Consider the following 22,723-nt stretch of genomic DNA (forward strand, 5'->3'; position numbering starts at 1 on the left):
CATGCCGTTTGAAGAAATCCAAACCCTTCTTTGCGTGTTCTGGATGTTTCGTCTCGAGATGACGCTTGAGTTTTGATGGTTTCATTAACTCTGTACTCAGGACAGCATGGCACAAAACACACTGTGGTTTCTCGATGCCGTCGTTGGCGAGCACAGTGGTGAAGCCAATGTTGAGGTAGCATTCTGAGTATCTGCGTCGTTTAGCCATGGACACAACTCACCTCTACTGCTTACTTATCTCCTTGTTAAAATAAAATAAAAATGTTGAATAATGAACGCTTTGGCAACTGTAGATCTTACACTGACTACTTGTGGGGGGTGCAGGTAGAGTAATGATGTGGTAAGTATTGGGAGGGAAGGGAGCGTGGCCAGTCGCGCGATTCGTCATCCACCAATCAGCAACGGACATGTGACTCACGTGTCGACAGCGAGCACACACACACTTAATCACAGCTAAACAGACACACAAGCATACGTACATGCGCGTGCACTCACATACTTGCTACTCACTAGTACACACATACATACAGTTGCAGACACATACACATTCACACAGGCACATTCACTCACAGGCACGCATACATACACCCATAATATCACCTAATGACATTGAACTAACGTAGCACACGTTTTGCTTTGCACCGAAACAAAAAATGTAAGAGCATGAAAATGTAATTGATGAAATAAAATTAATGTTGTCCCAAGCTACTTCTAACAAGGCTACGCGACTCCCCTGCCAAGGCTTCGCGACTCCCCTGCCAAGGCTTTGCGACCCCCCTGCCATGGCTTCGCGACCCACCGGTTGGGAACCCCTAGACTATAGCGTACCTAGTTCCAAGAACCATCGGTTCGACATTCATATACAACTATGCAAATATACCTATAATGTCAGATATAATATTTAAATGGATTAATGGATTATTATAAAAAAATTAAACGAAGTAGGCCACTAAGTACTTTAAAGAACTTATGTACATGATGAACAAAGACGAAACTACAGTTAAATTAAAGTTATTTTTATCAACAACCACTCAATAATGAGCAGACCAACATTCAGTTGCACAATTAATTTATTTTGAAAGGGATTTTATATCTAATTAAATTTAATGGCGTATTTTTATGTGCAAAAACAACACTTCCTGTTCAAATAGACGCAATAAGTGATATTGTGGTGACATAAATAGTAAAAACTGATTTCAGCTCATAAACGTGGCAAGAAAAGGTCCACTTGCATGTACGACAAACTACAAACAGTCACGGTTCGACTACAGTGGCTTCATGTTTGTAAATTGATTCTTCATAAATATATTTTGTCATCTACCAAGAAAGAAAGTAGAAATTAGTAATACTTCGACTAAACTGAAGGTAGAAACATTCAAAACCACAGGCCATGAGGAAGGAAGAGTCCCAATGTGCACCTGACACTCCCAGATGTCACAATCTAAATCACGACCATGCAACACCAGTCTCAAATTGTGTACGAGACAGTATATTAGTTATCTGTATTTAACATTTTTCAATTTATTTTATTATTCAACTCTCTGAAATGAATGTGTTTCTGTCAGAGCTTTTTTCTGGACTGTATGTCTTTCAGCACCTTACAGTTTCCAACCCTGATATGCACCATAAAACAAAGAATCTTAACAGTATACAGGTCTGGTCAAGATGACAGAATATGTTTAAACTCCCATTATTTATCAAATAAATTTTGAAGTCAAGAAAGTCAAATTTGTTTTAAAAACGTTAAGGTCCGCCACTGTAAAAATTAACATTTCGAAAATTGAACAAATGTTCCACATTAAACTAATACTAATGCATCTAAGGTAAAAACAAATTTATTCTAAGTTTTCCGAGGAAGTTTTAACATTCATTTTATTTTAATATAACAGTTATAGAACTATTGGCACACAGGAAGATAGAATCTGCAAAATAACAAGAAATTTGAAGAGACAATGAAATCAAGATACAGTAAAATTCGCATTAATCCTTATTAAACTGAAAGACAAAAAATGTGAACTTTAGAAGTAGTGAAATAAAGGAACTCTTAATAAATACACTAAACTAATAGTGTAATAAAATTGACACAAATGGGTGTGATTTGGATTTCTGCGCAAAGATATACTAGAGCTATCTATGCTAGTTGTCCCTAGTTTCGCTGTATAAGACTAGAGAAAAAGGAGCTAGTCATCATTACCCACAGCCAACTTTCAGGCTACTCTTTTACCACCGAATAGTGGGATTGACCGTCACAGCATAACACCCATACGATTGAAAGGGCGAGCATGTTTAGTGAGACTAGCTGCCTTTTTTTAGTCTTATACTGCTAAATTAGGAACAGCTAGTGCAGATAGCTCTCATGTAGCTTTACGCGAAATTCAAACCAAAACTGACAAGGTTAATTAGTAACTTGACACGTTAAGTCAGCTGTGATACAAGATTCTTGAGTATTTTACTACTTTTAAACCAACCACGTGCGTAATAAAACTTTTGAGTAAACATACTCTGGTGGTACCACGTGTAGGAAATACACTGCTGGCCAAAATCGCAAGACCAATGAACATAGAGAAAAAATATGCATTTTGTGTTGTTAGACTCAACCACTTATTTGAGTGGAGTTTCGAAAAATGAAATAAGAAAAGGAAAAAAAAACCTTTTTTAGTATTTAATAGGAAAAAAGTGAACACTATGAAATTATCCTAAATACTAGCTGGTTAAAAGTTTAAGACCATACCAAAAAGAAGTCCTAAACAGGGAATGAAATACCCAACAAAAGATCTCAGTAATGAGTTGCAAGGCCGTCATTGCGAATAACTACAAACATTCGCTTTGGCATGGTCGATATAAGCGTTTGCAGAAGGCTAGCTGGAATGTTATTCCAAATGGTGAAGATGGCTTCACGAAGATCATGCACTGTTTGGAATTGACGTCCATTTCTATAGACTTCCCTTGCCATACACCCCCAATCATTTTCAATGGGGTTCAGTTCGGGCGAACACGCTGAATGGTCCAAAAAAATCGTTATTCGTCATGAAAAAGTCCTTTGTCCTGCGGTCATTGTGGATTGCAGCGTTGTCCTGCTGAAAGATCCAACCATTTCCACACAAGCGAGGGCTTTCAGTCAATAAGGATGCTCTCTCCAACATGCCAATGTACCCAGCTGCTGTTTGACGCCCCTGTATAACCTGAAGCTCCATTGTTCCATGGAAGGAGAAAGCACCCCAGATCATGATGGGACCTCCACCACTGTGTCGTGTAGAAAATGTCTCCGGTGAGATATTCTTGAAAGCTATCTGGACCATCCAGGCTAATTTTTTATTATCAGAGAACAAAACCTTCGTCCATTTTCTACATCCCATGTTTGGCGCTTCTCAGCAAAGTTTAACCGAGCTATTTCGTGGTGTGGAAGGAGGAGTGGCCTATGAAGACGATTACGGTTTTGAAAGCCTTTCTCTCGTAGATGCCGTCTTATTGTTCTTGAGCTGCATTCTGCATCCGTAAGGGCCTTAATCTGGTTCGACGATGATCTGGTGTCTTGCTAGACAACCCGTCGAATCCTCCTGCTCAAGACTGGCGAAAGTTTCTTGGGCCGACCACTTGAAATTCTCGTTCCGTATCCCTCAGGGTCTTTTAAGGAATTTGCAGCAGCAGTTTTACTGCACCCTTTCTCACCAGCGATGGCATGTTGAGAGAGACCTTGCATTTGCATCTCGACAATTCTGCCACGTTCATACTCAGTCAACTTTTTAGCCTTTGCCATGTTTTTATCCAATGTAACACAAGAAATGTTTGTTTGTTTGTTTGTTTTGAATTTCGCGCAAAGTTACTCTAGGGCTATCTGCGCTAGCCTTCCCTAATTTAGCAGTATAAGACTAGAGGGAAGGCAGCTAGTCATCAACACTCACCGCCAACTCTTGGGCTACTCTTTTACAAACGAATAGTGGGATTGACCGTACATTATAACGCCCCACGGTTGAAAGGGCGAGCATGTTTGGGGCGACCTGGTGTCGAACTCGCGACCCCCAGATTATGAGTCGAACGCCTTAACACACTTGGCCATGCAGGAAATGTCAATGGGAGATGTTGACAACGCTAATGCTTTAAAACAAATGACTAAATTTCGTTACGTGTTTACCGATTAACGCTTTGTTTCAGTATGGTCTTAAACTTTTGACCAGCTAGTATTTAAGCTAATTTCATAGTATTCGCATTTTCCCTATTAAATGCTAAAAAAGTTGTTCTTATTTTTATTTTCCCTTTTCTTATTTTCATCTTTCGAAGCTCTACTCAAATATGTTAAGTCTAGCAACGCAAAATGCATATTTTTTCTTTATGTTCATTGGCCTTAAGATTTTGGCCAGCAGTGTATATCGAGTATCATTATTATACTTTTAGGTTCCTTGGCGCGACACAATAATTGAGTGACTTGCCAAGCTGATAAATTACCCATGCGTGATAATACTCTTGAATATTCTACTATGAATTTAAGTTACCCTCATGGGGAAAATCTATTGAATAAAGTAATAAGCCAATAAATTACCAATAATGTAACAGGGTTTTGATAATTTATGCACGCTTAACAAGACGTTTGAAAACTTAGCGGATTGATACTTTATACACATATAACAAAGCACTTGAGCAGTTTATTAATTTTATATGCTACCTACTTGTGACAAAGCTCTTGAGTAACTTACTATACTTGTAAGTTGTCCGCGTGTAACAGTGCTGTTGAGTCATTTATTTACTGTGTTGAGATGTAAAAGAGGGTTCTTGAGTAATTTACTATGTTGAGTAGCTTACCATATCTAACAAGGTTTTGGGGTAACTTCTATCCTGATAAGCTAACAGTGTGTAACTAAGCTGTTAACTAACTTTCTATGTTGACAGGTTCTTAGAATTACAATTTTGACAAGTTACTCGCTTGTTACAAGTTTGTAACTTACTTAATATTTTATTGTATTATCATCTTGTTGTTTTTTATTTTAATCAGATTTTTTTCAGGACCTCAAGAGAACACATCATCTTCTGAATGACAACTCTGTGTTGTCTTGTGTTTTATGCACTCATAAATTTTTATCATTTTGCTGTAAATAAATTTGAGTTTATTTTACTTTATGTTTGATTTCAGTTAGTTACTAATCATATTATTTTCTGCTATGAATAGTTTTCGTTTTGTTTTTATGCGATAACTACAATTCTCTGAAAGATAAATCAGTGCTCCTAAGAATAATAAAATAGTTTCTCTATAGCCTGGACGATGTTTCATTCAAAGATTGAACTCTGTGCTTACCTAATGTAAACTTAAGACATAAACGTCGTTGTTATAAGAGTAGATGAGAGCACTATTTATATTTTTTAAGTATTTACTGAAAATATTCTATTAATTGTGTTAAACAATATTGTATTATAAAGGTAAGCAGCTGTTTCATAATGTGTACTCGTCGTTTTTCTCAACAATTTGTACAACGTTCTGTACAAATCTTAAAAATTAGCAATAATTTCATTTAAAATATAAATTTCAGTTTAACCTTCTCACTACTCATCAGTTGGAACTGAATGGCATAAACAGTGAACACGCTAACCATTCTTGCACATGGTGATTATTAGATTTACCTCTACAATAATAATAATCAAACAAGGACGTTTCATAGATCATATTTTCCTTTACAACTAGTCGACAATAAAAAACTGAATGTTTATAAACAATTTGTTGTTTGTTTTTGAATTTCGCACAAAGCTACTCGAGGGCTATCTGTGCTAGCCCTCCCTAATTTAGCAGTGTAAGACTAGAGGGAAGGCAGCTAGTCATCACCACCCACCGCCAACTCTTGGGCTACTCTTTTACCAACGAATAGTGGGATTGACCGTCATATTATAACGCCCCCACGGCTGAAAGGGCGAGCATGTTTGGCGCGACGGGGATGCGAACCCGCGACCCTCAGATTACGAGGCCATCCCGGGCCATTTATAAACAAAGAAACGACAAAATATCTGGTCTAAAACCAATGATAAAGTACACAGTATAAGTTTATTGCCCTTTCTACAGAAACGTTTCAAAACAAGAACAATGGATATTTAAAAACTATAATTATTTTCTAGTTTTATAATGACAGGTATGGATTGATATATGCGTGCCCTAGCTGGTTATAATAATATAGAAAGTTTCAGTAATACAAAATTACTGAAACATACAACTGAAAAAAAAAAAAACTGAGTTATTTAAAAAATTAAAATATTTTATCCATTCTTCTGCTGAAACTAACATAATTACAGTGATTTGTCAAAATAAGAATAATTGTTTTTGGTTGTTTTAGTTTTATTTTAAATAACTCAGTGTTTGTATTTTTGGCTTTCTTTCGTCAATACGTTTTGTATACATATCAATTTTTACCTGTGTTATAAAATTAAGAAAAAATTATTGTGCGTATATGTTTTCCTTTTTACCTATATTTTTATGCTGCATCAATATGTAGTGGCCAGGCATGGTCAGGTTGGTTAAGACGTTCGACTCGTAATCCGAGGGTCGCGGGTTCGAATTCCGGTCGCACCAAACATGCTCGCCCTTTCAGCCGTGGGGGCGTTATAATGTGACGTTCAATCTCACTGTTCGTTAATAATAAAGTAGCCAAAAGAGTTGGCAATGGGTAGTGATGACTAGCTGCCTTCCTTCTAGTCTTACACTGCTAAATTAGGGAAGGCTAGCACAGATAGTCCTTGTGTAGCTTTGCGTGAAATTCAAAACAAACAAACAAGCAATACAAAATTCTTTGATCACCTAAAAGCACTTTTCAACTTATCATTATCCTCTGGATACATACCAGTTTCTTGAAAGCATGCTAATATATTAATGTTCCATAAGGAAAAAAAGCTAGCCAATAAACCTAATAGCTACCGACCAATCAGTCTGACTAGCTGTGTAAGCAAAATTTAAGAACGTATAATCAGCAATAGACTCTCATACACTTGAAAATAACTTCTAAATTGCCAGAAGAACAAAATGGCTTCAGAAAATTTAGACAGACAACTAACTAATCACTTAGTCAGATTAACTGAAGAGATAATTGATAGTTTTAACAAAAAACAATACACTCTCGCCTGCTTTCTTGACGTTGAGATGGCATTTGACACTGTATGGCACAATGGTCTACGGTTCCGTATGCATGAAATGGGACTACCATGTGAAATTATTCGCTGGTTATCTAACTTTTTGGAAAACAGAAAATGTAGAGTAAATGTAGAGAATACCTTTTCTAAGTACTTTACTCCAGAAGCTGGTGTCCCTCAAGGAGGGGTGGTTAGCTCTATACTCTTCATCATGTATGTAAGCAATTTGCCATTGAAGGATCCTAATCACGAATTCTTCTCACAGTTTGCTGATGATATGGCAGTCTGGGAAAGTGCTACAACATCAACAATAGTAGCAACAAACATACAACCTTAACTAAATAGAATAAACGAATACTGTCAAGCATACAGAATAAAAATAAGTACAACAAAAATACAAATTGTCGTCTTTATAAAGCTGAAAATACAAAAACTACAGCCTGAAATATATATGAATGGAACATTACTTCAGACTGCCACATGGACAAAATTTTTAGGCCTAACCTATGACTCAAAATTTACATGGATTAACCATGTAAATGAAATTAAAAGTAAAGTCTGGCGAAGGACTAACTATGCTAGGAGTCTAACTGGCAAGAATAGTGGAGCATCAACAGACAATATACTAAAAATTAACAAAACATACATTAGACCAGTAATCAACTATGCAGCTCCAGCATGGATAACTGTAAGTGACAAAAAAAAATCAAAACCAAACTACAAACACTGCAAAACACACTCCTCACAACAGCATACAGAGTTCCCAGAGCAACATTATCTCAATTTATACATAAATATTCAAACATACCAACCATACCAGATAGACTCCTACATAGTACAATAACATATTTTGATAAAAATTGGATGAAAAATGAATTATTATGCGAACGAGACATATACCTCATACATTATGAAGATAGTCCTAAACATCACTCCCCGATCAACATATATTTTAAACACAACAATAAGTAAATGAAATATATATATATAAAAGGGAGGGAAAGAAAGCCACCATCAAACTACACTTCCTACTGACAGGGCAAATTATATCCATAACTGTATGAAACCAGTGCATGGACATTGCCCTGAAAAGGATCGGAGAAAAGGAGCAGTAGCCATACCAACCAACACTGTATGATCATATGAGTAAAGGAAGGAGGAAAAGATCAAAGAGCACCTGACCCTCCAGGGTACATATGACCTAAAGAGAGAGAAGCAATACGAAGGGTGGGACGCGCGTGTTTCGGACGTGTTGAAACACAATTCTAGCTTGAAGTAGCGCATCGTCAGTAACCTTTTCAGTATAAGAAAAGAATCGTTGAAACTTTAGACAGAAAAATTCTGTGAAAAAATTAGAGCGAAGTTACAAGTCTGTACGCTTATATGGAAAAGTCATTTACTTAGATGAAAATGATTTGAAATAGTGAAATTTTGATTTATTCCATAAACATGCGTATAGCAAACTAGGCGGTTTTATAAGTACGATAATCTTTAGTTTTGCCCAGTCAATACTGTGAAATAGTCATTGTTAAAAATCAGCTATTTCAAAGTGGTTTTATGGCCACCATTTCGTTTCATCAAAATTCATATGTGGTTTAAGTTATAATTACGATGAATATATTAAAAATAAGTAGTATCAATAACTAAATATGATCTTAAGTTACCTCCAATCAAAAGTTCTTTGCTTTTGTACCATAAATAAAACCGATTACCCTTAGTCACGAAAAAACAGAGGCACTTCTGTTTTAAAACACTCATTGGTGACAGCTGTAGTGGAAATAATCTGATGAGATGCCTTTGAAAAATGAATATTTACTACGTCAAGAGCTTTAATCTACAGAAAAAAGATGAGTCATAAACAGAGTGATGGTCAACGCGGTTAAGCTCTGATATTTAATGACATCTAACAGCGTTAATACACGAAGAGCATCTTGTTATCGAAACTAGTTATTCTTTAATTAACGTGTAATCCTGTATGATATCCAATTCGATAAAATTCACATTTATTTCGAATTATTGATAAATCCGGTGCATTTTCAATTAATATATCAACTCCAGTATTTCCTACAGAAGCACTAAATACGTACAGTTGTATTGATTTAAGTACTCATGTTTACATGTAACCCCAATAGTAATTTTCAATTAATATTCAGCCCTAAAGCTTCTTCATTACAGTATGTTGGTTTGAAAAGTTACTCCTAAGCACATGCTCACTATCATAGTGACTGTATTAGTTTTGCATCAGTTTTAATTGATCTATTCGGTACAAATGAAGATACTGTCAACATTATACAATATTTTCTTGTAGTCAGATAATAATTAAACTCGTGTTTCCTACATAGACTGTAGCATTAAAATGTAGCACACTTTAGCTTCCCAAAATCTAAAATTATACTCTTGACCCTACATATTCTTTTAATGTAATAAATTACTAGGATTGTCGGTATCTCCATAAACTCGTTTTATGAAAAAGATAAGCGTGCCCAGTGCATGACGCTGAGGATGCGAGCCATAATACATATATGATATAAATAACTCCTATTTATGGCAAATTCTCGATCATTCAACATTGCAATGTTATCGGACTGCTACTGCCTGGAGTGATATGTAACATTCCTTTTCAAGGAAGGACATTTACATAGCGAGAATGTTCAACAATGCAAAACAAAAACATGTTATTTCGAAGAAAAGAACCTTATTCTCCATGGCAATGGAATATGCGCTGCAAAATGTTTAAGACAGTAACAGGCTTCACAGACTCATTGTAAGCTCATATGTAGAGATACTTTCACCCATCAGGTAAAGACAGTAGTTAAGAAACCAACCTTCTAACCACAGAAAAAGATTACTATTAAGCTAACTATATTTAAAAGCAGCAAGAACAAGAAAATGAACACTGATTTAAAGTTGAGTAGAACAGGGAAGCCAAAAGTTGAGAAACTTTCCGAAATCAATGGCTGTTTTCATGAGTAATATGAATTATTCATATGATTATTATCAATATTTAGTATATTTGCGTTAAGCTTCGGGCTTTAGATCAGATAAATAAAAAACGTCTTAAAAACAGATCTAGAGCCTAAATATGGAATAAATAACAACTTACTTTCAGACAGTGCTGTTAAGAAATTTTTGCGATCACTGATTGTCTGAACTCAAGAATTTCAACTTCACTTATTTTTTTATTATTATTTACTCGTCAGGAGGACGTTAGAACCAGCCAAAGCATAAACTCTCCTCGTTCCAACTGTGGAGTCCCAATGAAACACGTTTAACTTTTATGCTTGCTTGAAATTGTTTTACTTTAGAGACTTGCTCACAATCCTTGTTGTTCATTTCTCTATACATGGCCCAGCATGGCCAAGCGTGTTAAGACGTGCGACTCGTAATCTGAATTTTACACATATAATTATATAACTTAAGCAGCTATCCTGCTTTATTGTGTAAAATTAATAGGTATTTCACCTACTTTAGTCGTGATAGATATATCACACCATGACTTTAGAACAGTTGGTAAGGTCCTCTTTAACGTGACTACCATCAATATACATGGCATAAGGAAGATTATCTTACATGGTATTTAGATATTCTATTCTAAAGCAACTCAGAACTAATACCAGTGCCGATGGTTGATGTCCGTAAAAGAGGCGTAATGCACGGGATAGATTGTTCTTTATTTTAGCGTCAAGCCATACTGAGCTATCTTATGAGTCCACTGTGGAGAATCGAACCCCGGGTTTTAACGTTGTAAATGTATAGACTTACCAAAGTTCCACTGGGAGATATAATGCAAATAGCTAATCTAAACTTCAACTGTAGTACCAGATGAAATACATTTGTTTTTTTTTTATTTATCCTCACCCGACCCTAAAGCATTATTTTATTTAATTGTTCCTGTAATGGCTTTTGTTTACAGTGAGAAATAATAAACTTAGTTACTTATGGGGTAAGGAATTGATAATTTATAAAAAGCACTTTTATCATACCTTTATAATTTTCCTGTCTTTATTATCTATTATCCTTTGTTCCTGTAATCTCTTTTTATCTCTCCTTTTTTACTTTAATTGTAAACTTATACTAATTTATGTGTTTGTATGGTTTATAGAGAGAGAGTTTTGAAATGATTTAATGATAATGTGTAACGACTAGGAATTTCTGAATGTCTAAACTTGGCGTTATGTACATGCAATATCTTGAATTTTTTTAAAAACTTAGGTGAGGTACACTACAATAATATAACAACACCAATTAGCTAGTCAATCAGTGATTTAGGTTTTTAGTGAATTTAATTACTCGGTTAGTAGTGAGTCTGTTACAGTGTTGTCGACCGCTTAATGAGTTATCGAGTGTGTTAGCCAGTTTTGTGTAAGTTTTACAGATATGAGAGGAAACATAAGAAGTACCTTTTCAGTTCTATTTATGAGTTAGGGTTACTGCTCTGCTACTATAAGTTTGTAAAACCGTGTAAGTTGTAAACCTTTCGGCTGAAGAGAGAAAAACTCTTTTATTTTCTTTCTTTGGAATGGACTGCTCATTAGTTATACCGAAGGAGCAATAATCTTTCTTCCAAAGATAAAAGCCGCTGCAATACTTTGTTTCTGGTGCAAAACAACAGAACAACCACTTAATAGTCATTTCCTGGAATTGATTGATGAAACATTTGTAAGTAGTTACGTTTCCTTCAGTTTTGTATATTCTGTATAAGTTTACTTATTTATTTATAGGTTCAGAGAAAAATTGGTTAGGAATTGGTTTTCGCTGGAAAAGTGGCATACCTTAAAAACTGAGACATCATAACCAGTTTTCATGAATTAAGTAGGTGAACACTAAAACTGGCATAAAAGTAGTACTTTGAGAAAAGAAATAACTGATTTGTGAAAAATAGGTGGATTAGCATATGTGTGTGTGTTTTCTTATAGCAAAGCCACATTGGGCTATCTGTTGAGTCCACCGAGGGTAATCAAACCCCTAATTTTAGCGTTGTAAATCCAGTTGCTAGTGCAGCATCGAGATCAAATCAATGATCTGGATTAATTACATAATTTTCTATGTTAAATATATTTGGATAAATAATCTTAATCGATGAAACACAAGATATGCAAAGTTTAAATTTAAAATGATACCTGTGCATTTGTTTATGTTCTGGCTTGTTTTAGCAGAAAGCTATACAAATCAAAAAAACAAGACTACTTTTTCACCTCTTTCTTTATGGGTTTTTTTTTTGCTTTTATGGAAGAATGTTTTAATAAGAAACATAGAAATGTGACTTTAGACTTTGCAATACATAAAATATGTTTTTCGTTTTGTCTTGTTTTTATGAAAAATTTCACTATTTTCTCTAATGATCTAACTACACTTTAGAACAGACTTGTACCTCACCAAATAAATAATAAAGACACCGTTGTAAAACTTAATTAACAATAAATAAAGCTTATCAAGCCATTTTTAGAGTTTACGGTATGATTCACTTCTTAGATCCAGTTAGCAAAATATATGTAATCAAATTGCAATGTTGGAAATTGGAATAAGCCTAAAAGTTTAGAAAAGCCGTGCCGCAGAATTTTGTTGGTGTAAGATGTTTTCGTTTTTAGAATTGCCAATAATGAATTATCTAATATGAACAGAAATCAGTCTAATGATAGAGTAGTTTATGTATTTATCCATACATTCAAAATAAGTAACTTTGTGGATGACAAATGATTGCTTATTATTTGTCATGATATCCCTAAAACTAATAATAAATACACTCATAATACGTTTAGAAGCACTTGTTTTTATCCATTTTTATCTATTCTACAAATGCGTAGTAACAACAATACTATTGATTTATTAAGAAAGTCAAACTTTAACTCTCAAACGTTCACCGTTGACTCACTTTTTTACTGATATTGCTATCATTAAAACTACTGATACTTTGTGAGCAGGATAACCGATACGTTTTCCTGAGGTATCTTCAAATGTTAGAAATAAACTATCATGATCGCCATATAATTCTAAAAAGTCGGTTTCACAATACACACAAATCTCGACACTACCTGTCTGATTAAGTATTAAATCATAGTAAACTGGATCCCTGATTGCAGCTGTAAACAAAACGTATCAGCTTAACGTCTTATATCAGGGAAGTGTGATCTGTAAGTTAGCTTTTTAAGTGGCATTATATCACAAACAAGACTGAAAATGTATTTTAAAAAATCTTTCTTTGCCGGCTCTATACAAGTTTGGGTCTGGCATGGCCAGGTGGTTAAGGCATTCGACTCGTCTTCCGAGGGTTGCGGGTTCGAATCCCCGTCGCATCAAACATGCTCGCCCTTTCAGCAGTGGGGACGTTATAATGTGAGAATCAATCCCACTATTCGTTGGTAAAAGAGTAGCCCAAGAGTTGGCAGTGGGTGGTGATGATTAGCTGCCTTCCCTCTAGTTTTACACTGTTAAATTTGGGAGGGCTAGCGCAGATAGCCCTCGAGTAGCTTTGCGCGAAATTCAAAACAAACCAAACTGTACGAGTTTACAGAAAGAATATAACAGCATCTTCCCGACGGAGGACTTTCGCTCAGTATTTGATAGGGTCGACGTGAAACACGTAAATCATCGGTTGAAATGTTATTTATATTAGTTGTTTATAAAACGTCAGTTATTATGGTAAGTAACATCTTGAATAAGAGAAGCATCAACCATAAATCGGTAATTTGTGCGATATTACTTAATAAAATTACTAGTAATAATTTTAAAAACGTTTTTGACTGGCCCTGAACAGGTTTCAAGTGTGAAAATTATAATACCTCGACCTCGTATAAGTTTGTTACACAAATTACTGTTCTATAGAAAAATACTGCTTTAAATTTCAATTGTGTTTTTAATAAACGTAAACAACCATTAATGTCAAACTTGTATAAAAGGAATATGCTGATAATTGTTTGTTTGTATCTTAACAGAAAAATTATGAGTATACCCTTAAACTGAGAATTACATCTTTACAGAAATAAATCCGCCCAATAGGGAGTACAAGATATCAATGCTATAAAGAACAACTATTTTTTATAATAATTGTTCAAGTACTATTTTCGCAGTACATGCCATTGATTTATCTACGAATACAAATCATTGTGTGTAATTACTTGTAGCAAGCACAGAAAAAATGGTAGAAGTGCCTTCTGTTACACAACAAACACGAAACCAGACATAACATGATTGAATAGCTGCAATGCTTTCTGTGACGCAACAAACAGAACATTAAAAATCTGATTATACAGAGGTAAAAAGCAGCACCGCTATAAACTAAACAGTTTGTTTGTTTTGAATTTCACGCAAAGCTATTCGATGACTATCTGCGCTAGACATCCCTAATTTAGCAGTGTAAGACTAGAGAGAAGGCAGCTAGTCATCACCACCCACCGCCAACTCTTGGGCTACTCTTTTACAAACTAATAGTGGGACTGATCGTCACGTTATAACGCCCCCACGGCTGAAAGGGCGAGCATGTTTGGGGCGACCGGGATTCGCACCCGCGACCCCCAGATTATGAGTCGAACGCTTTAACACGCTTGGCCATGCCGGGCCGAACTAAACAGAACATTAACAGCTTGAATGTGTTTGATTATCTAGAGAACGTTCCCTTAACAATAATAATAGTTTATATATGAATTTCACAAAGATTCATTCTAATTATTGCATATGTAATTTAATAAAGGTAGGATATGTTCAATTTGCTTTCCCAAAGCACGATCAGAAAGTCATTGTCTAGTAGATAAAATGAGTAAGCCAGAACAGAAAGTTAGTATTTCCAATATGACGAAGGATGCATTAGTCATCCTTGCTAAATGTTTGAAGACAAGATTGATAACAACTTTAACTACAGTGATAATGAAACAGTATAGGGTTTATTTCTAAGAAATAATTGTTCTTTAAGTGACAATAATAATTATTAAGTGATCAGTACTGTTGTAGAAACATTTTTGCGAAATATATCTTGCATTCTAGCAAAATACACGCTGTATTGGTAGACTTTCTCTGTCGCTTTGACGTCGTTCCCTTTACACCATCATTTCGCCGATAGTTGTCGGAAAATATCTGAATATTTGTTCCGATTTATTCTAATTTTGCGCAGAAAGTTAACACATTCATCACAATGAATCGAGTGTTCAACACCCATAGAGAATTACGACATTAGACGAAACGTCAAGTAAAATATCAACAGTATGATACAGAAATATAACCATGAAGTATTATAAATTTATTGAAATACACTAACTTAACGATTTGAGTAGTTCCTTTCTTAATACTATTTGTTGCACGTTCAAACTGCTATGACAGTAAATAAATGTTGTTCGAAAATAAATATAAAAATTAGTTGAATTTTCTTTTTATAAATGTGCCCCAGCGGCACAGTGGTATGTCTGCGGACTTCCACACTAAAAATTGGGTTTCAATGCCTGTGGTGGGCAACGTATAGAAAACCGGTGTGTAGCTTCGTGCTTCATTCTAAACAATCAAACAAATTTTTATAAATATTTTCACACGTTCTATTTGTGCATATTTACTGAATTATTCTAAAAAGTGAATTTCAGGTACACTTTTTTATAATTGAATATTAATGAAAGTGTATGTTTTATATCATTAAGTACTTCATTCAAACTATTCAGTAAAACTAATAGAAGCTTAATAGCACTTTTATTGAACTGGTAATAAATCTAAATTTGTTGTAAATTTCATATGCCTTACGAATGAACTACTAACATTTTAGATACTGTTATAGCAACTATATTTTTTTTTAAATCAGTTTCATTTAATTATTATAATATTTTGGCCAGTATTTAGTTACAAGTAAGGATTTTTTTTCTTCTGCAATGACTCAAATTCAAACGTTTCAAAATGTAGTTTATTTTCTTTAAAACAAAATGCTCATGTTCATAACATTCATTAGGACTAGTAGGATTTATTAATAACTTGTTGATGCAAAAATCAATTTTTGCTTCTTAATACCATGAAAGCCCATAAAAGTGTTAAGAACCAGAGCTACATCATCTACAAGTCTGAAAATATACGCAAATATAATCAGTTCATGACAGAACTACTTTCACAAAGTAAAACACCAACTGACACAAAATAATTCGCTATAGCAAAGGAACAAAAAATGTGTACAAAATATTAAAAATTGATCACTGAAACTAAAACCGTTAAATAGTACAAAACAATAAAAATGATTAGTCTTCTGAGAGAACTTAAGTTGATAACTGTATACACACCTTACGTCTTATCATTGTCTTGTAGAATTTCACAAACTCAAAGACAAATTAAGACAGAATATAAAATTAACTTCCAGAACTAATGCTTCTTATTTGTTTTTATTATAGTTTATTAACGTTAGTTCAATCATCAATCGTGAAAAAGGCTACGCGTAGTTTTATTATTGTTTTAATGACTTCATAAAAGGGTTTCTTTAGTTGATTATTAAACTTTCAACCGGTAATATTTATGATTTATACCTCAGAACATGAAGATGAATAGATAATATCATATATATATCATTCTGCAAACCTGGATATTAAAATAACAAACACTTCGTTTTTAAGCTTATCTGTTGATATTCTTAGATGTATTCATTCAATAGTTCCTTGACCTTTATCTTGTAACTGCAACATTCCAAAGTGTTGATATAGTTGTAATTATTTCACAGTTTAGTAAATTCTCTACTGTCTCATCTGATAAAGAAGTCTTTTATTCTTAAACTGTAATTTTATAGACTGAAGATAATTAAAATCAACTGTTTTATTCAGTATACTTAAACTTTATGTAACTTTTTAACACCTATTTTTTGGTTTCACTTTTCAAACAGTTTTCAATCTCGTTGTTTCTCACCACAGCGGTTGCAGATTATAGACTCTCGCATAACTTATCTTCCAGGTAATAACTAAATAAACTATTTATAATGACTACATTTAGGACACATGAGAAGGTATGTTTTTGATATTAGCATTGTGTTCTTTTCTGCGTCCCTATTTTTGTATTGCCAGTCAATATTGTACTCTAATAAGACGTGTCTGTATTTTGTGAATGATTCCCCAACATCACAACTTCAGACAGGCCTAGCATGACCAGGTGGTTAGGGCACTGGACCCGTAATCTGAGGATTACAGGTTCATATCTTCGTCGCACAAAACATACTCGCCCTTTCAGCCGTGGGGGCGTTATAAAGTTACAATCAGTCCCACTATTTGTTGGTAAAAGAGTAGTCTAAGAGTTGGCGATGGGTGGGGATGACTAGCTGCCTTTCCTCTAGTCTTACACTGCTAAATTAGGGACGGATAACGCAAAAAGCCCTTGTGTAGCTTTGCGCGAAATTCAAGACAAAAAACAAAAATCTCCAGACTTTGACCCTATCAAAACAAAGAATCATAGAGTATTCAAAATCAAACTTACTGTACTCGAGATGTATTCCATATCTTCATTGGCCCACAGGCAGGCGAAACAAAAATAAATTAGGTGATTAATGAAATTGAAATTGTAAAAAGATACACAATAAAACGTGGCTTTTTTATATTTTTAACTTGAATATTACTTTATATAACACTTAGAAATCATAAATAAGTCAGAGACCTCAGTGCTCAGGCATAATTGTTCCTATTTATCAACCACTGACTAGAAGAAACGCAGACAATCTGTAACAACCGTTGTTTAACAACACCGACCTAAATAACGGAAGTAGATTATAATAGCTGATAGTGTAGAACATATTCAGCAACATATTAGTTGAAACCTAGGACTTTCCATCAAGAGCTTGTACCAAAAACTATGGCATATCCGACCTAATAAATGATATTTATACTAGTATCTTTCAGTTCAAAGCATGGTAAGAACACAACGCAATAATTTGATTGGTTAAATCTGAATAAAAGAAGTCTGAAACAGTAATTTTTACACAGTATGATAAAGTTTAAAATATATATTTATTGAAGATATGTTTTTAATACGTGTATGAGTAAAGCAATGTAGTGGCAATATTATACTATGTATAATAAAACAGTAACAAAGATGGTGTATTAGCACATGCTTTAAGAAATTTGGTTTATCATTATCAAGAGAATATCCGTTTGTGACAGTTGTTAATAGGAAGCTGGAGTCACTGCTCAGTAAGCCTTTTCTGTTATTCTGTTTCATTTTATTTTTTGTAAAACCTACAGTTGAGTGAAATAGAATGTCAATTAAATGTTGAATGATTTTAATATGACGATTTCGGAACTCTGTAGAAGAATGTTCAAGTTAACAGTTTTGTGCAATGATAATTAGGTACAAAGTATACAGTAGAATAGATGATGAATACAGGAGAGAGTTTGAAGAAGCAGTATGTTGGTTGATTTGATCTTTCATTTATTCATGGACGACATGCATTTCTTGACAATAAAAGAAGTCGTATTGACAAAATTAAGTAAATGATTTTTCACTAGAAAGTGAAAAGTCTAAGATAGTTTTTTTAAAGAAAAGACTGTTTTCGCTATTATTATTATATGGTAAAATATTTTGGGCAAATTTTTACAACTTCACTATGGGAAATTTTGTCCAATGGACACCATTTGCTAAAATGTAATATATATTCAGAGCTGCGTTTGTTTTATTGGTAGTAAATTTGTTATCTACGTCACAAAATAAAAAGGCAAAAGCTTTGTTCTGATAACGCCAGTTTAATGTTGGTAAAGTATCAATGTTTGTCTTCCTCTCTCCTAGGTAGCTCAACAGCAAGTCTGGTATAAGCACAGTACAAATAACTTGTTGTGTAGCTTTATGCTAAATAGCAAAAACAAGTATATCTTTTATATCCTCTTTTTAGCTATTTTTGTACCTAATTTTTTAGCTTTGTACAGAAACATCATTAAATTAAGAATTAAACTAAACAATAACTATATCTTCAACAATATTTGTATCTAATTTAAAATTATTAAATTCATACAGTAATTGGTTAAATAAATACATAAAAGAGGTAATATTATTATTTTATGCATCACACCAACTCATGCATATATATGTGTAGAGAGAATAATAATACTGAGGAATCAAGCGAAATAAATAAAAATGGTGTAATTCATAATTTCATTAAAGCTTATAAAAAATTTATCCTAAACCAAATTATTATATAGATTTACCTTTTCAACATGCTATTCCTAAAACTCCATAAATCTCCGATTAAATTTAGATTTATTTCTAATCCAATAAGATCAATTATTAAATCGTTTGTTTGTTTTTAATTTAACGCAAAGCTACTCGAATGCTATCTGCGCTAGCCGTCCCTAATTTAGCAGTATAAGACTAGAAGGAAAACAGCTGATCATCACCAACCATCGCCAACTCTTTTACCAACGAATAGTTGGATTGACCGTCACATTATAAAGCCCCCCACGGCTGAAAGGGCGAGCATGTTTGGTGCGACCGGGATTTTAATAATCAAAAACATTTATTCAAACATTTATTACACCACAATCTCATTAAAAAATTTAATTTGTATTACAAATTCATTACAAAAACAGTTATGTTATTCTTTCATAGAACTGGAAGAAAAAAATTAGCTCCAAAAACATAAAAGATGTATTCAGTTTCTTCATTTGTAGTAATTATATATTTTTCAGTAACCAGGTTTTTAAAGAAATAATAGGAGTTCCAATGCAAGCAAACTATTTTACTTTTATCGCAAATGTATATCTTTATTCTTATGAGAATAGATTTATCGAAAATTATATAAAACCAGATATTTTTCCTTTAACTTACAGATTTACAGATAATTTGATCAGTATAAATAATCCTGAAATAAATAATGTTATTAATACTATTTATCCAGCAGAATCAGAAATTGAAAATGCTGAAATATCTAATGTAGAGGCATATTAAAATAATTGATATTGATATCAATATAAATATTTTTGATAAAAGCAAACTTTTTGCTTTTCCAGTATATGGTTTACCCTCTTTTAATAGTAATGTATCTACCTTCTGTGATAAGCATTATCATTTCACAATTATTGAAAGTTTGTAAAATTTGTAATAAATTACAGTATTTTATTATTAATGTTGAAATTCTAATAAAATTGTTAAAATATTATGTGATAAGTATAAGAATGTATTAAAAATATAAAGAATATTTTACTAAAAGTTTCTAATAACTATATTTGGTTGTGAATAAGGCCCTTTAAACAACTTGGCACTGCTATACACGGATGAATATATAAAGCCTTGTTTACAGTCTGATAAGTGGTAGTTACAGTAGACTTAATGGATGGTGGCTGGGAGTTACACTAGATAGTTTAAATAACTGGTCTGGATCCTTTGTACTAATATAATTCGTCTACTGGGCTATTAATTTATGTTCTGTGCCTCTCAGAACAACTGGTATGGGTATTAACATTTTTATTGATAGGCAGAGAACAACGTTTCGACCTTCCTAAGTCTCCTTTAGGTTAACAAAGATGACGAAGTGGGTTGAAACACTGTTTTATGCTTATAAACAAATGTGTCAGTACTCATACCAGCCGTTTTGAGATACATTTTTTTATTTTAAGTGGGTTTCTCATCATCAAGTAAGATGTGTTCTACCACCATTATGGAGGCTGGAATGCCATCTTCAGGGAATAAGTTTATTTAACCTACCTTCTCCTAAAGGTAGTATCTTATATCTTTTTCTATTTAATATTTCTTCATTTTTATCTTTCTTCTTTTTCTACTTTGCTTTGGAAAATAGTCACCTTCCCACAACTGTCTGCAGGCAGTGAAGGTTGACATAGATGTGGGACGTTGTGAGTTTCAGTACCCACACCTCGCTCTCCTAATTTCCATTTCTATTATTTTACTTATTTTATTTTATTATTTAATTCTTCATGTGAGACTTACGAACGGAGGTTAAGACTTGTAGATGGTGCATTTTTGCCGCAATGGGGGTCCTACTTCCACAGTCATCTCCAAAACCTAGGGTACATTTTGTATCCCACATTATAGCCTGTACCCTGGATAACCTTTCAAATGGTGCAACGGTTTTTATTTGTCTTTCGGCTTGTCTTTTTTAATAACGAACGATATATTTGAATATTTTAAATATTCACATTCGTTTAATTAATCCAAACAATCCCGAAACATTTTAAAAGACACCAAAGTTTCAAAAAGAAACAAATCAACATTAGTACAAATTTTGAAAAACATGATCTTTCTTTGGTTTAACTCACTATGTTTTAATTACTAAATGTAATTTTGCCCGAAAATGTGGGTACCTTTTGTGTATATAAAATTTGTACAAAAAATGTAGTGAAAGCTATTTTGTATTCTCAAGACGGTTGGTATGGGTATTAAAACATTAATTAAAATAAGTACAAAACAACGTTCCGACCTTCTTAAGTCATCTTCAGGTTTGTTTGTTTTTTGCTAACCTGAAGATGACCTAAGAAGGTCTAACGTTGTTCTGTACTTCATTTTAACTAAAGTTGTAAAACCCATATCAGCCGTATTGAGATACATTTTTAATTCAAGTGGGTTGCTCGTCATCATGAAAAGCTGTTTTTTTTTTATTAGCTTATAGATTTTATTAAATAGCATTTGTTCGAATTTGTTATCCTGTGGAAGTAATAGGGATTCTTTCATAATATTATTTATAAAACTTCAGGGTAATTAAATGGGACTAAATATCTAAGAAAATACAATATTGCTAGTTATGTCTATTACGTTTCTAATCATCTTAGTTTATCAAAGAAATTCCGAAACCCATGCATTACAACTTTTAAAAGAATGAGTAGACAATACAAAATTCAGGACTAAATATATTTAACCATAAACAGTAAACAAAAATAAAATCTTAAAGATTTACAAATATCCAGAAATTAAATTCATCACATTTCTCCCTGCTTTTGTGTAATGTAATACTACATACTAAAACATTTTGTAAAAGAGAATGTGTGCTGGTCGACTACAAAAGCAAAATGAAATAAGATTAGAAATGAGATTATCTCTGTGTGGATAAGTGAAACAAAAACGTTATCCCTTAACATTGGATTAGCAAACAGTTAACTAACTCACCATCTGCGTCGTAGTGGCTCCAAACCTCCATAAACTGTGCAGATGTCAAATTATTTAGTTTTCTAGTATTTCTGTCTCGAAATTGTCTCATAAAGTTATATTTCTTCTGGCATCCTGATGCTTTGTTTATGTACTCAGCCATTGTGATTTATGCTAAAAATTAACAAAATAAAAATGTTTTCACCACAACAGATGTCGTAAGGACTTTCTTTATTCTTTACCTTCTTAGTTTGACTTTTATATGGCCTTCATTGATCTATGAATATGTAAGAAGAAACCAGGTACAACTGAATAGACAACAAGCTGTAAAGGAGACAGGAGGATTACTCCGACGTACCTACCTCACTCACCATACTGCGCAAGTGCAGTATCGATTAGACTACCTGCAGAAATGCTAGTTCTCTCTGCATGCCTGTTCTCTTATCAACAACTGCCTGTTTCTTTAACAACTAACAGCTTATGATGAAACAGCACTTTCTCTATTTCATGATCAATTTTAAAATTTGTTTCCATTTTATTTACAGTTTTAAAACATCCAAATGGATGAATGTGAAATCCAAATTAAGAGTTCATAAAAAAC

General features: G+C 33.5%; 1 protein-coding gene across 2 annotated transcripts in view; it reads right to left on the minus strand.

Moving 5' to 3' along the window:
* Positions 1–22,478, minus strand: part of LOC143256959 (calbindin-32-like) — a 90,224-nt gene extending 67,746 nt beyond the window's left edge. The window contains exon 1 of one of the 2 annotated variants that reach the window (XM_076514886.1): positions 22,144–22,478. In XM_076514886.1, the coding sequence (XP_076371001.1) occupies positions 22,144–22,285 (142 nt within the window). In that variant the 5' untranslated portion in view covers positions 22,286–22,478. The remainder of the gene's footprint in view (positions 1–22,143) is intronic. The other variant, XM_076514885.1, reaches the window with a different exon arrangement.
* Positions 22,479–22,723: the final 245 nt, after the last annotated feature.

Source organism: Tachypleus tridentatus, chromosome 7 (assembly GCF_004210375.1).
Source record: "Tachypleus tridentatus isolate NWPU-2018 chromosome 7, ASM421037v1, whole genome shotgun sequence".
Classification (NCBI taxonomy): domain Eukaryota; kingdom Metazoa; phylum Arthropoda; class Merostomata; order Xiphosura; family Limulidae; genus Tachypleus; species Tachypleus tridentatus.